Source organism: Falco peregrinus, chromosome 7, assembly GCF_023634155.1.
Source record: "Falco peregrinus isolate bFalPer1 chromosome 7, bFalPer1.pri, whole genome shotgun sequence".
Classification (NCBI taxonomy): domain Eukaryota; kingdom Metazoa; phylum Chordata; class Aves; order Falconiformes; family Falconidae; genus Falco; species Falco peregrinus.
The window spans coordinates 85969850-85985149 of NC_073727.1; the positions used below are offsets into that span (position 1 = coordinate 85969850).

Sequence of the window (15300 nt, forward strand, 5' to 3'; positions counted from 1 at the left end):
CCCGGGGCCAGCAGGCCGGGGTCCCCCCGCTCCCCTTTCTACATTCCCACACGTGAGCCACAAGTGCCGCCGGCCCCTTTGCCCAGGTCGGCGCTGGCCGGACGAGCCACTCGTGGCACAGCCGCGGGGCGCCTGCGGGCCACCGCCAGCGACCGCCCGCCACAGGGCCACCGCCTGCGCCGCGGGGCGCTGGGCCGGCCGCGCCTGCTCGGGCGCTGCGGGGCGGCTCTGAGGTGAGGCGCTCCGGCCCCCCGCACCGCCCCCTCATTACGCGGAGCTCTGAGGTGAGGTGAGGGGACCCCACCGCCGCGGCCCGGCGGGTGCACCTAGCCCCGCCGTTCGGAGGGGACGGGACGGGGCCCGGGCGCTCTCCCGCCCTTCCCGCCCCGCGCCGCCAGCCCCTCCCGCCCGCGCCGCCGGCCTCCGCCCAGGAGGGGGCGCACAGCGCAGGCCCGGCCTGTCCCGCCCCCCGCGGGGGGCCCGGTGCCGGCGCGGGGTGAGTGGCGGCGCGGGGCGGGGGGCGCGGGCGCGCGCGGCCGTTCGCGGTACCCGCCGCCTCCTGAGGCGTGGCGGCGGCCTGGCCTTGCTCGTTATGTCCCGGGCGTCCCCGCTGGGCATTTCCTCTGGGAAACTCCCCACCTCGTCCCCGGCTTAAAGCCAGTAGCGGCGTCGGGAGCTGGCCGGCCGCCCCGGGGGAGGTTTCTGCCCTTGCCCTCGCCGCCCCGGCGGTGTGTTGCTGCTCGGTGGCCGGTGCGGGGAAGCTGCTGGGGCCTCGGGTATAGGCTGGTGACGTGCCACCCTGTGCCTGGCAGCACCTTGTTCCCGTGGGGTCGCCTTCAGCTGCCCTGGCCTCCCTGCTGTGCCCGGGGCCGTGCCCGGGGGAGGCCCGTGGCGAGTGCTGGGCCGGGTTTGGGAGCCCTGGAGCCGGCGGGACAGGGGGGTCCTTAGCACCGCGTCTCCTCAGCCCCTCATAACCGGGGTTAACCGCCGGTCTGTGCTGGGCACCTCTGTGTCTTGCAGTGAGTGTAAAAGTGAGACCTGAATCCCAGGGTGTCGGGGTAGGTGGGTAGAGCAGCAGCACTACAGCTGGGTGTGGGCTGGCCTGGCCTGTCACATGTGAGGTTTAGAAAAATGAAATAATGTTCCCTGGCATTGTCTTTTTCGCCAGTAGTCTGCAGACTGCTGCTCGGTCCACAGGTAGCTAAAGCGCTAGTCAAAGGCAAGTGAAAAAGCCCAAGCCCGTTATCAGGAGACTTAGATTTGCTGTGTCCGGTCCATGAGATTATTTGTAAGTGATATCTCAGCTCTTTGTTGCATCTCCAAAAGTTAGTTTTAGCATGCACAAAACTGACAAGATTGAAAATTGCTGTGCTTAAACTGGGAATATTAGGTAACACAAAAGGCAATCAATATATACACAAACTAAAACTCAGGCTGTAAGAAGACAAGCTGAGTGAAAACTTGTACCCACTGAATGTAGTTCTTTCAGGTTTTTAGGAAAAATGACATCTATTTTTCATTCTGTTCTTAGGAAGTATTCAACATCAATTAAAATGTCTTCTACCAAACCTCCAAACGAAAATGAAACACCCAAAGAGAGGAAACCAGGACTGAGGAGTGTTCAAACAACTATGCTGTTCCGAGCAGTGAACCCAGAGCTTTTCATTAAACCTGTAAGAGGCTCATTCTGAGAGAAACAAAATATGCTTGGAGTGACATAGTTGCTTTAAAATAATCATTGCAATTCTGTGTGCATTATGTAACCATCTCTCGTTATACAAACCAGTCGTAACTAAAAATATTTTTACTTTTTTTTTCCCCACTGTTCGTTAAGAGCTCAGAACATTACATGGTTTAATCTGGCTTTTATTTCACTTTTATATTGTCTGATTCTCTTCTGCCTAGCCAAGTTGCTTTCAGAAAGACTGTTTACAGGCATATTACCCATGTAATTTGACAGGTTAAGTAATAGGAGTCCTTTTTTTTATTTTTTATAATTAAATTTGTAATATATTACTATAAATATATAGAAATATATTATAAATTAAATTTAATATTTGAAAGAGAACAAAATGCAAGGGTTTTTATGTGAAAGGAGGGGATTTTTGGTAGCTTTTCAATATTTTGGGGTTTTCTTTTTCTTGCTTTTATAATTAAGTCAATGATACTCAGCTTTTATTTACACTTGCAGAACCCAGCAAGAGCGGATGAAATTTTGTGCATATAATAAAAGTAGATTTTGTGATAGTAATACATAATCTGTTTTAGTAATATAATCAAGGTTGCTTGGCAGAAGCAGAATGCATTGCCCTAGCAGAATATCCAGAAGAATTCTGTTAGAAGTTTGCAGTAGTTACCGTCGGTAATTGGTTTTGGCCTGTTCATTCGTGCTCAAGCAGCATTTGTGACCAGCAGAAGACAAGAGCACTGGGCAATGTGATGTTCTGTCTCCAGAAAGGGTCTTCTCTTTCCAAGGGAATTCCTTTTGCCATCAGGAAATCAAGTCTCCCCTCTTGTGGCTTTTCAAAGTAATTTGGATCAGTCTAGAAGAAGGCAATGTGCAGATCTCACAGTAGTTTACGGTTCACTTTCTAAGCTAAGATAGGAAAATGTAAAGTTTGTGTTGAAAGAAAAATGTTTTGACTAAAAATATGTGGGGTTTTTTTCTTGTCAGAACAAGCCTGTGATGGCATTTGGACTCATAGCAATTACCCTCTGCGTGGCCTACCTTGGTTATTTGCATGCAACTGTAGAGAATAAAAAGGACCTCTATGAAGCAATTGACAGTGAGGGGTCCAGGCATGTGAGGAGGAAAACTTCCAAGTGGGACTGAGGACTGAAAGGAAGGAAGTCAACAAATCAGTCGCCGAACTTTTCAAGGCAACACTATTTTTTCTCTGTCTATTGAAAGAATGTCTTTCTTGCTATTTAATCCAATTTAAGATCCTTTATAAAATGCTGTGCGCATACAAATAAATTGCAATTGAGATACATATGAACATAAAAGTGCTTTTAAGAATTGTTGTCTGTGATCTCCACAATATGTCAGAAGACAGGAAATTACCTCAGATGTGCAGTCAAGACTGCTAAGTGCCTTAGAAATTTATGTGATAATTCAGCTCACTTCTCTCTTTGCTTTGATTAAGTGAAAACGGGTTAGTCTTTTATTTTTTAAACAGAAAGCATAATGAATTGTGTGTGAAAAGGATAAGTTGATCTCTTGATCTGTTGAAAGTTGATAATTAACAATGGTCCAAGTAAAAGAAACTCCAGAATATGTGGTGGGAAGGCGCATACCAGGTGGTTCCACCACAGGACCTTATTAATGTTCTGGTTACATTTTTGCACTCAGTTCCTCAGATTTACAACCCCATCAAAGGCTCCCAAGAGACTTGTTTGTTAACCCTCTTCTGGCCAAGGTGGCTTCTGTCAGGCCAGGGAAGAAAGAACATGCAGGGACATCTGCTTTGCCACTCTGGGAATTGCTTTGGGTTTTGTTATCGAAAGATTTTGTTATTGAAGATAAAAAAGGTGACTGATTGCCTTGAGAAACAGCAGTTATTCTATGGGATTTCTCTGTATCTCCCTCTAAATCCTTTGCTTTGAACCTGTGATTTTCCTCCTGTTAGTGTTTTGTAGTTGTATCCTAATGTAGTATCTTAAATTCAGCTGGGCCTTACTTAGCTGCCTCCTTCCCGAGAAGGGAAATGAACTCTACCTTTGATAAAGCTATAAAAAAATAACATTTTTACAGCCTTTAAAAGCATATTCCCCTCTGTGAGCCTAGCTGCCTCACAACAGCAAGGTCTTGGGCGAATCCAAAAACCTGCCTTTTGGTTGGTGAAAGAATTTCTGGGTGAATTGATCAAATATTCATAACTATCACATACTGTGCATATCCTGTAGAATATGTTTTGTTTGATAGGATGTGATGGATCTTTAGAATTAATCTGTTCTTTTAAAAATGGTCTGTTGCCTTAAAGGGGAATGGAGTAATTTAGCAGGAAATACCCACCCCCTCCCTGCCTTCCAACATTCCTCACCGAGGTGAGAGGTTGGGTGCAGCTAGGTTTAAATTCTAGGTGATGTCCAATTTACCACCTCCTCCAAGCAATTTCACAACAGGGTCACACAGGATTTTAGCTCTCTTCAGTTTATTAAAGTGTACAAATCTTGCATGTTTGCATGAATTTGACTAAACTATTCCAAAATCAGGAAGCATTTTAACCTGTTTTTCTGCAGGCTTTTAAAGTACACACTTTGATCCTTATACCTGCAGGTGATTGGAAGTGAGAGAGCCCAGTCTCAGTTTTTCATATACTTGGGAATAATACAGGATTTGGGTTCTTAAAATTTTGAATTATTTTTGTGAAGTGAGTATGTATCTGGAAGTCACTGGGGGAAAGGGGGTATGTGTGTGTGTGTGTGTGCGTGTGGAAGGTAAAGGTGTGGGACTGACCTGGGCAGGGTGGAGGTGATGTGCATGCCAGCGGCACTTCATAGAAAGGCTGTCTGAGATAGGGCCTCTTACCTGTTGGCTGAAGTCCTGTTAACCAGGTTAATTAACAAGTGCCCAGTCTGAAGGCAGAGTGAGTATTTAAAATTGTCTTTACTATTAAGGAGCTTCTCCGTACTTACTTGTGGCAGCTGCTGTACAAGTAACTCTCTTAATGCTACAAAAATTATGTATGAAAAGGAGATAAAGCAGTGCAAATACAGAGGAGAATGTAGTAAATTAATGGGTGTTATAGTATCATTACTGGCATTTGCTGTTTTTAAGTATTTGATTTATGTCATAAAAACTATGTGTGTAGGGGGGGTAAAGGGGAAAAAACCTACCCAAACAAAACTATATCAGTAACAAAATTTGTTCACTCGGCTCTGAAAGCACAGCTCCCCTTCTGCATCTGGAGAAATGGCAGCAATACAATTTCTTTTGTTCTGCTTTTCTCAATTTTATCTTCAATATAGTAATAATTATCTGCAGTGGGTGGTAGCTGGCTTGACAGGAGCTGTGAGTCAAAATGATTTCCTGGGCAGAGTTTTTTGCCAATTGCTTACTATCTGTACTGGCTTTCACATCTTCACCAATAACAGGAACAAAATGCTAGGATTCAGGTATCTGGAACAGTAGCTATTTTACTGCTCCTAAAATCTCCTTAGACTACATGGTTTGAATAGGAATTGTTGACATTTAACAACAACAAAACATTAAAAAGGCAAAGCCTGCTGTGATACCACTTAACTGTTAGGAGGGAAAGTTAGTTCTTTGTGAGCAAGGCCAGCCCTGCCCAGTACCAGTTGCTGCGTAGGGAGCTGCATTAAGGCTGGACGGGTCCCTTCATACAGCCCTCCCTCATCATCTGCCTGCAGCATGTTACTGAGTTGTCAGCATGTGTGAGCTTGAAGGCAAAAGTTTTGGCTAACGGTAAAAAGTAATGGTCAATGATTTTTCTCTCTTCACCAGCTTGCATGTTTTCTGTAGCAACCGTAAGTGTTTTACCTGCAAGCAAGAGATCTATCAGGAATGGAATTCCAACATTTTAGTAACTGTATATACCACAATGATTAGAAGTCCTGATCTGGACTTCTTCGTTGTGATGAGTGTTCCAAAATAATACCACTACCACCTTCCAAGGCTACTTTTGATTGGATCCGGGAGTATAAGCCTTTCAGAACACGGTATTACACTCATCATGATATACTGGGTAAGTTTGTTTCGGAAATCCTTTCCTCACAATTTGATATTTGGGAAAACTCCAAGAGCTGTTGTGTCCATTTGTTCTTGACTGTCATGATGGCATTCACATCTTGGTAAGAAAGAACTGCACATACCTTCTAAATATTAATAAATGCAGTATATTCAGAGTGGGGACAGGGTCACCTGTCCTGTGGTGCATGGCAGCATTCAGGTTTGGGCATAATGAAGTGCAAAAGAGAATTACCTGTAAGACCATTAGCAAATGTTTTGTAAGGCTCAACTAGTTTGGGAAGAGCTATGGTTGACTTAATGTTTGCAAAGATCATCCCATCATCCTTTGACAGGACACAACGGGGATGTTTTATCCTGAATCCTGCCTTATACTTGATTCTGGCTACTGACCTTGGATTGAGGCTCTGTAGAGCCTCTTGAGGTCTGATTTTTTTCTGGAACACCACAATCATAACCTCAGCGATGAAGCGTATGGTAGCATTCATATGTTTGAGGATCTAACGAGGATCTGAAGTATCTTTATATGCTGTGCCTAATTGTCATAGAGGTTTCTGATCAGCAGTGTTAAGTTTTGCAGAAATTATGTAATGCATTTTAATTAACATGTGTTGTGAAGAGGAGTGTGCTTGGCTTGTATTTTAAACAATATCAAGAGATTGTCAGTGTCCTGGGAGCCCCGGCAGCAGGGTGAGTACCATGTGTGTCTCTGAACACAAGGCTTCAGCCCTACATCGGCACGCACGGTGTAAAACACATCCAGAAGGCCAGAGACAGTATCTTCTGAAATTTATTTTCTGTTTACTGCTTAATATAATAGACTGGGGAAAAGCTACACAATCAGAGCACGACATGCTTGTTGCTAAGGTTTATGCACTGTTGGACTTCTATTTTGCTGTTGTGAGTTGACCCCTTTGTCCCACCCTGCTACTGTTTTCCATGTACTTAGTGTTAGCTCCATGAGGGGACTCTGCCCACCTGTATGAAGCGGGGAGGGGACTGGAATGAAAAAGGGAGACTGAATCCTCCAGTGCCTCTGTGAAAGCCAGGTCTCCTGTGTCCCTAGTCCTTTTTCATTTTCCTTTATAATAACCCAGGAAAATGTGACTCCGTGGCCCTGTCAAGCACAGAGAATGGGATCCAAAGCAGTGCCCAGGCTTGCCACTGAGTAGGAAGGGCCAAGGCAGAGGATCTGAAATCCTACTGTTGTGGGGGCAGGGGGGAAGTTTTGGGTTGCAGGAAGGCATCTTTATCCACCTCCCTCTGCAGTGGCTTCTCTTCTGGGCAATTGAAGACCAGCCTTTCAAATGAGTTAACAGGGCTACCTGTTTGCTTTTACAGCATGTCCACAGGAAGAGATAGATGGTGATGCTAACATCTCGCTTCTACCCCATCCATATTGCTAAGGGGAGCATCCCTGGCCTAGGCCCTGTGAAGAAAGCTATGTGGCTCACCTCCGTGCTGCTTCACTCCCCCTTTCTAGAAGGGATTAGCTGTGCTCCTGCAGCACTGGTGCTGCTCGGGACCTGGACAAACACAACAGCACTGGAGATGGAGGGATTGCTTTATGTGTGCATGCTCTGTTCCAAACACCTGAAATGTTCTGCCATATCCTGCCAAGAATATTTATTATGTGCCCCAAGAGTGGCACGAAGGAATGTAAGGGCATCTTGGAGCAAGAGACCTTGCTGAAAACCTTGGAGGACTCTGAGGGCACAGGGAGCCAAAGAGGGCACCGTCTCACCTGTAGCACCTGAAGGGAGCAAAACCATCCCCTGAGCTGCCATGAGGTTTAGCCACAGACATAAAAGGGTGAATCATTCCCAAGAAAGCTGAGGAGTGAGTATTGCTTGTGCTGTGTAGATGGCCACCAGAACAAGGAGTCAGGAGGGGCACCTGTGATGCTCTCCAGTTGCACAGCCTTGCCTAGAAGGTGAGAGTTGGGTTCAGCACCTTCCTATTACATTTGTGGACCTGCATAAGGAATAATAATTGTGTTTTCCTATATGTGAAGTGAGGGTGCATGTTTTTTAGCCTTTTGATTTTTAATTCAGCTGTGGAGCATAGCAAAAAGGTCAGGAGAGAGGCACAGGTTCCTGCACCCCGGTTATTTGCTGTGCATGATCTGCTTGTGTTGATTGTGCAGAGGCCGGAGCAGACATTCAAAGGAAACAACATGGAAAGAAGGAGGCAGAGATACAAGAGTGCATTGAAAAAGGAAAGCTGAACTTTGGTCTCAGGTAAATTAAATTATGCTCCTGTCATTTAAATGATAATTATTCTTTGGAGTAATTGTTATAGTACTAAAACAGTTAATAAAGAACTTTGAGGTCACTGCTATAGAGCTGTCATTAATTTCAGCTCCTCCGTTATTCATAGATTTCTGCGCGCACATATTTCTCCAGTTTCTGATCACAACAAAGTATACTTTGAATTAATAACAAATTTTGCATCTGGTCTGAAAATGGCCTCTAAAGCACATAGAAGTTACCAGCTGTTAAAGCTGTTCCCCATAGTGCTATGTAAGGTTCTGAAACTGCCCTTTATGTTTTATATATATAGCAGTTACAACTGTGGCACCTCAGTGCTATTGTGTGGCCATGGTTTAACTAACAGGAATCACTGCAATAAAACTGCCAAATGGGCCAAAATGTATTTAGCCATCTGGTTTTAAATTTAACTTCCTCTGATTTCTTAAATAGAAAATACAGAACTATTGATTATGTGACCTCTGTTTCATCTTAATAGGATGTTAATAGAATGTGAGCAGCTATACTTAAGTAGTAACTTGTTTTAAAGGCTGAAATGCAGAGGGAAGATGCAGTGGATAAAACTCTCAAAAGAGGCAGCCGCTAACCACAGTGCATTTGTACAAGACCTTAAACAAAATCTTGGAAAGGAATTAAAGGTATAAACCAGTTTGCTTTCACTGGAGTTTTTGAATGCTTGCCATAACCAGGACCTTTACTCATCTGAGATTTGAACTCTGGTGCCAGGAGAAGTACTTGGCCTGAAAGGTTTGTCTTTGTGCTAGATGAGATGGAGCTGGAGCTAGCTAGATTTTTAATTCACTTTGCAGCAAGTTTCACATTTTTTTAAAATTTATCTAATGAAGATTGTGAACTTGGTTGAAAATTCCTTGTCAGGCCTTGATTCAGCCAGCCACTGAACTTGATTAGGTGTGTTTCTTAAGGACAGTTAAATACGGGCTTAACTTTAAATCCGTCCTGAAGTTTCATGCCCATCGAAGCTAGAAAGGTGTTTAACTGATCTGCTGAACCTGCACCCTAAGTGGGGTGGAGGAGAAGGAAAACTGCCAGCATGTGTATATTCCTAAATGAAGCACACAACCTGTAGCTTTATATTTCTATGTATGCTTAGCACATGCTTTATGTGGCTGTTTGGATATCTGAGAAAAGGCTCAGAGATACACAAAGAGAAAGGAAGGCAACTGACTTGTGGATCTGAGCCTTCCTGTTTTATGCACCACTTCACAGGGCTTTTTACCACTAGAGCATCCAGGCACTTCTCGGTCAGGCATTACACAGTCCGTCTAACACCTGTCATCCTTAGTCTTGCAGCCTGCTACTAGTGGATGAAGGGCACACAGAGAATTGTTGGAGTGTTTTGCCTTGGAATTTTATTTTATACGAGTTTCAAAATAGCTATCTGTTTATACTGCAGGCAATCAAAGCAATGTGCTTGGCATCTGAAGAGGAAAAGCAGGGAGGTTTACAGCAGTCTTAAGTTTCCAGCAGAGTTCATTCCATTTTATGGAGCTGTTTTCCATGGGAGCTGTCTTTTGTTGTCATAGCGTCTGCCAACAATACTTGGCAGAAGCTTAATTTGTGTTTAACCATTCAATTACTTGCCATGAGCTGATTCTATATCTTCATAGACCTGAGTGCTCAGAATTTGAAACATGTACCATTTTTCCTGATAACATTGGCATCAGTGACTAAGGACTAGGGAGCAGATACAGAATTCTACAGCTGAAACAAAAGAAGAGGCAGATGTAACTAAAGTAATTGCAAGATGTTTTAGGCTGGGTGGGCTTTTTTTCTTGCAGTTCATTTTGAGAGGTGTATTAACAGTGAGCTAACTGCTCACTAGCAGCTAATTTGGAGAGGTGGTGGCAGAAAATTTGCCTAGCATCTGTCTAAGCCAACAGTGGCAGGCAACAGAACATATCACTGAATGAATGACTGAAGTGAGTTTTTACATGTAGGATAGGTCAAAGACAACTGCTTTCAGCTGATAGCCTCAGGAGTGACTTTTTGCAGCAGTCTTGATGTGGCTGTTCCACTACCACTAATGATCAAATGGTTTTAAGCTAGGGTTCTTTCAGGCAGGTCTTATTATTTGTCACTTCACTTGGCAGCAATAGACAAACAACCAGTATTCACGAAAATACACAGAATACAGAGCTCGTACATGTGTGTGCAAGAGATTTATGGCAGACCTCATGTAACTCTGCTTATCCTGTATTAGAAAACCCACCAAGATCTAAGCAGCCAAAGCTTTCCCAGTAGTGTCTTGCCACTTTCACAGAAGGTGCACTTGTCAGGGGTCTTGGAAAGAACTGTGAATGGTGGTAAAGAGGCATAGATCACCAGGCAGTGAGTTAAGTTGGTTGGATTGCTTTACTGCATGGCCAGGTTTGGTGTGGACTATAATGGCAACGGAGGTATATTGGTATATATTGAGTTGTCTGATATTCCAGATGTATTTATGTCCATTTGGACCGCCTAAGATTAGTGTTGTCATACCTTTATGTATCGGCCCAAGCAGTATCTTGCTAACATGCATACCCAAGGCCAGGCTGCTCCTCCATGTCACGCTAAAGCCATGCCACCAGCCATGTGAGCTTGTGAAGAAAATGTATTGGGAACTTTTTGTGCCTTTTGTAGAAAACAGGGATGATGTGGAATGATGCTGCAATAAGACACTGTAATTGCCCCGTAATATCTGCCTTAAGTCTGTTCTGCTGGGTTTTGCTGGGGATTGTGTAAAGACAATAAGCTGTTGTCACTACTTCCATGTACTTTTAACTTCACTTAAGGAAGAGGTGAGGAAGGCAAAGGCAGAGATGCAGCAGTACATGGAGGATGAGCAGAAGAGAAAGGCTGAAGCTGCAGAGCAGCACATGGCTCACAGAGTTCGGTGTGCCCTCATGGAGTGTGCCCGGGAGAAGATGCAAGCAGTGTGGCTGAAGCCAGGAAACAGGAGAGGGAGGCAGCCCTGAAAGAAGCAGCCAGGCAGCACAGGTGCTCTTAGTGTTTCCCCTGACTTGGCTGGTAAACATACTATGCTAATGACTGGAATTGCATCCGCATTGTGCAGATGTGGGTCTTCTAGGAAGAGATTGTTAGACCCTTCAGAAAAAAAAAACTTATTTGGAAATGTCAAGTGACCAGCAGGAGTCACAGGCTCATTCTCACTGATGCTCCATGTAGAAATAAAACAATTTTTGTTCCTAAAAGGAAGTATCACAAAGCCGTTTTCACTATTAAAGCATGACCTTTCTGACAAAGGTAAATGACAATCCACATAAATTTAGCTGTTCTCTAACTTGTCATGTTTGCAGAGTTCTGGGAAAATATCTCCAGCAAACTGGAGGGAGCAATAACAGAGGGCAGAAATAGTTTTCTCTACATTGAAGTATTTTGCTCAGTAACTTCAATGGATGCCTGATACACTATTCTTTATATGTCCTTGAGCCAACTCTGGTGAATAGCACCCGTAACGTTTTGACTACATAATATAAATTGTATGTTTTATTACTGATGTGTTAGCACAGAGGTGTTCTCAGTACCACTTAAAAGTACAAATGAATCTATAGTCTAGAAATCAGTTCTTAGATTTCACTTCAAGACAGCATTTTTACTTGAGGAGAGAATTGTTCAAAGTCTGTTTGAAAATCAGTATGTACTTAAGTGCTAGCTCAAAAAGAGACCTGAATGAAGAGTGAAACATTAATCCTTTATATTTTTCATTGGAAGCAGGCATCATTAATTTATCACTGGATGTGACACATGCAGAAGTAGAATCTTCTGCAGCTGCCTTTCTCTGTGTGGCCTTCTTTTACCCTATTTTATTTCAGAAGTTCTACATCAAGTCCTGATTTCATGTATATTTATAGTTGAATAAGAGAGGTTTTATAACAACCTGAATACCGTTAAATTGGTTTTTAAATAATCTTTAATAACAGGTGTTCCCTACAAATATTTTCTTCTTTTTCTTTTTTAAATAGAAAGCACTTAGAGCAACTCAAAGAAGAAAGTGTGTTAGCCGAGGAACTATATCATAAGAGTATAGAGCAATTAAACAAAGAAAAATGTCATGAGATTAATATTGCCCTGAGTATCACATGAAAAGAGAATCAGATTGGGACTGAAAAACAGCTCAAAGAAGCAGAGACCCTACATCTTCATGAGCTGGAAAAAGTGACGGTTATGCTGAAAGCAGCAGAAGAACAGGCAAAGACTGATGCAAGAACTGGAAAAGATGACAGATTGGAAGGACAGTCTGGGAACTGAAATACAAGCAATGAGACAAGCTTTTCAAAAGTATATTGATGCCGCATTTCCTAATCTGTCCCCTGGATAATGAGATTTTACTCTGCCATTTAGAAAAGCATTTGAGCAGAAGGACACCCCAGAAGAGGCAGAGGACAGTGACAAGGAATATAAAAGAACTAGTATTAGAAGTGTGAGATTCACAGCCATGGATAAACACAACTACAAATAGGTGATGCTGAAAAATAAATTAATCTCTGCTCACTGAATGATATGAGTGTGGTTAGAATGATACAGAGGAAAATAACCACCACTATATTAAATAATGATGTGATGAGACATGCTTAGAAATTATGCATTAATTTTTGTTTTGCAAATGCTAGGGCAGAGGTTGGAATATGTAGCACTTGAGGAGCTTCCCACTGAGTTTTTCTTGAGAAGGAAAATATCTGAAAATCTGATCAGAAAATCTGTCATTTAGTTAAGCATCAGCACTTGGACTGTCTTCCCCTGAATACTCATGTGTAGAGTAAGACATGCAAGCTTTGAACACTTGCAGCTTGGGTTCTGAGATTTACAGGGCAGTTATTCTAGGTAACAGTGTGTATGTCTATGTAGAGTACTTGCAAGTGAGTGGTTACATGAGCAGAAAACTCACCTGGCTTGAGAGACAGCTTTTGGGCAAAAAGTATGTGCCAGCAGGCACACAAAATAATTTTCTTATGGGAGAACTCAAGTTTATCTATTCACACAAGTTTGAAGCCTCATGGCTTTAGGCCAGCTTCAATACATCGATTGGGTCTGAGATTCAGCCTGCCTAAACGTTTGCTTAGTCTTCACTGTGTAATAAGCCTTCTTAAAGCATTCACTTAATATTCACTGAAGCTTTGTGTCTATCTCATTTTTTACCTGTTGCTCTGAAAACACTGTATAGCATCTTGAGCGTGAGCTGGGGAATGTAAAGGAGCTGGTCTTTACTGTAGGTGATAGAAAGTATAATATGGTGAAGGAAACTCTCCATAGGCATCTTGTTTAAGGGAATTTTAAAAGCAATCTGTGCTGCCTTCTTTTTCTCATGCTCATAAAGAACCCCAGAAGACAAAAGAGCAGAATAATCTCAGAGATACCCATCACTGTACCAAACCAAAAAGTGAAGACAAGTGAGGTCACTGGTTTCTTGTGGAACAGTTTAGTTCATATAAAATACTTTGAACGGATATTTGGCATGCTCTGGCACTATTTCTGACGTAAATGCCTGTAAGACCCTACCTCACTGAGTCGTGGAAGAACTGATTCTTCCTGTTTATTTCCCCTCTTGTGCTCCCAATGAAAAGAATCCAAAGTTCATGTTGACCAGTTGTCTAATCAAATGCATAAACTTCACAGACCCCAAGATTAAACTCGTGTTTACATCTTAACAGTTCTTCGGCAGTCTGAAATACTCCATAAACTACAAGCCATTTTTTTAAAGAAAACATTTACAAGTACATCAAGCATAAAAGTCTTTTGAAACTGCAGGAGTAAAATACTGGAACTAAATAGCAGCTGCATCATGAAATAGCTAAAGCTGATGAACGCTTTCTGTTGGGTTAGCTGATGAAAGGCTCACCTCAGCACACACTGCAGAGGCCAGAGGCACAGCAGCAGCTGGGGGAACCCCAACAACGCAGTCAGAGGAATAAGCCTGCAATCCAGCCCCTCCCAGGAGGGCATCAGCCCCATGGACTGGGAGTGAGAGCCACCACTGGAGAGGCTTTCTAGAGCACCTTGCAGACAGAGAGTGGATACAGCCTGGAGGTATGGGACTCCTTGTGGGATGAGGGAAGAGCATCTTGGGATTGTAGAAAATCTTACCATGGGATGTTTAGGGAAAGAACTAAAGGTGGGGAAAGGGGAAGAAAAAGAGTGGGAAAAGAGAGGGGTTTCATGTAAACAGAGGCTGGTTGTAGCTGACCATGGCCTGTGCCTGATCAGTGCAGTCTGTCCTGTCTTCTCATTAAACTCCATTTCTAACTTTTTCCGGGGTGCAGGTCTTTGTCTGTGTGCACGTGTATGCATGGAGGTCTACCTGCTAGCAGCTGGAGTTGAACCACAGATGACGGGGGCTGTGGGCTCAGGATACTGGAACTCATATTATGTGTATATGTATGTCAGTGTGTAATCACTAGCAAATACCAAGACAGGCTAGCTGGCAAATAGGGTAAGAGGTGAGGGAGCCAAGTGGTGGAGTGGCCATAAACCTAAGATACTGGAGAGACCAAACCACCTGAGATTTAGCTACTTGAGGGGCCAGATGGTCAAAGCCGGTGACTGAGAGGCTGTGAGGTTTGAGGGCTGGCTGCTGGTCATGGCTGCACCAGCTACCAGACATGCTGTTTGCATGTGTGTGTCTGTGCGTGAGACAACGAGGGGCAATTCTGCATCTTACTTATCAGAAAACCAAGACGATTAAGTGCTTCAACTCCCCTTGAACAAATAGTTCAGCTTCTCTTACAGTGATAGATAAGTTGATCTTTGTGTTCTCTGCTGAGAAAGATATAATACAATCATCATATACTTCTGCAATGCGTTACTGTTAGCATTTGTTTCAGAAAAAAATAAGTCACCCTGTCTGAAAGGGTTAGTCCACCTTTTATCTGAGATACAGTGGCAGTGACTGATGCAGACCGTGGCTGCTGCAGGGGCAAGTGTTCTCTGTGGTGGACCTTAGTCCTGGGTACCTCAGTCATCCGGACAAGACCAAGGGCCCCTGTGAGTGCACATCCCATGCCCCTCCTGACCCACAGCCTTGGGGGCATATTTGGAGACAGGTGGAAGGGGCTCAAGACCTGGTCAGCTGTGTCTATACATACATATACTGCAGGCACGTTCTGGGATGGAGTTACTCACTAGTGTATGCACAGCATATACAGCTGTCAGACACTGGAATTGCTTCTCATTGCCTTTTGGGAAAGGAAAACCATTTTGGTTTACTGCTTTCAAATGTCAAGGTGAAGTTGTGTTTGCTCTGCTTAGAAACAGCATGTCCTCTGAAATCTGTGTGCTTGGTTGTGTAGAGATGAAAGGAGCCAC

The 15300-nt window shown here is 43.7% G+C and overlaps 2 protein-coding genes across 3 annotated transcripts; both read left to right on the forward strand.

Annotated features, from left to right (window-relative positions):
- The first annotated feature begins 348 nt into the window (after positions 1-348).
- SMIM8 (small integral membrane protein 8) lies at positions 349-3019 on the forward strand. 2 transcript variants are annotated; one of them, XM_055811130.1, is made up of 3 exons: positions 349-496; positions 1532-1673; positions 2675-3019. In XM_055811130.1, exons 2-3 carry the CDS (start codon positions 1554-1556, stop codon positions 2831-2833), a joined length of 279 nt encoding a protein of 92 aa, XP_055667105.1. In that variant the 5' UTR covers positions 349-496; positions 1532-1553; the 3' UTR covers positions 2834-3019. The 2 variants fall into 2 exon arrangements, with proteins under 2 accessions (XP_055667105.1, XP_005236970.2); XM_005236913.4 differs by lacking the exon at positions 349-496 and adding an exon at positions 542-1019.
- A 130-nt stretch (positions 3020-3149) lies between these two features.
- Positions 3150-14082, forward strand: C7H6orf163 (chromosome 7 C6orf163 homolog). The gene is given in 10 exon segments (XM_055811131.1): positions 3150-5592; positions 5595-5708; positions 7857-7925; positions 7928-7950; positions 8510-8548; positions 8550-8618; positions 10773-10913; positions 10916-10977; positions 11964-12194; positions 12196-14082. Coding segments are annotated over 10 exon segments (1167 nt in total). The 5' UTR covers positions 3150-5438; the 3' UTR covers positions 12461-14082.
- Positions 14083-15300: the final 1218 nt, after the last annotated feature.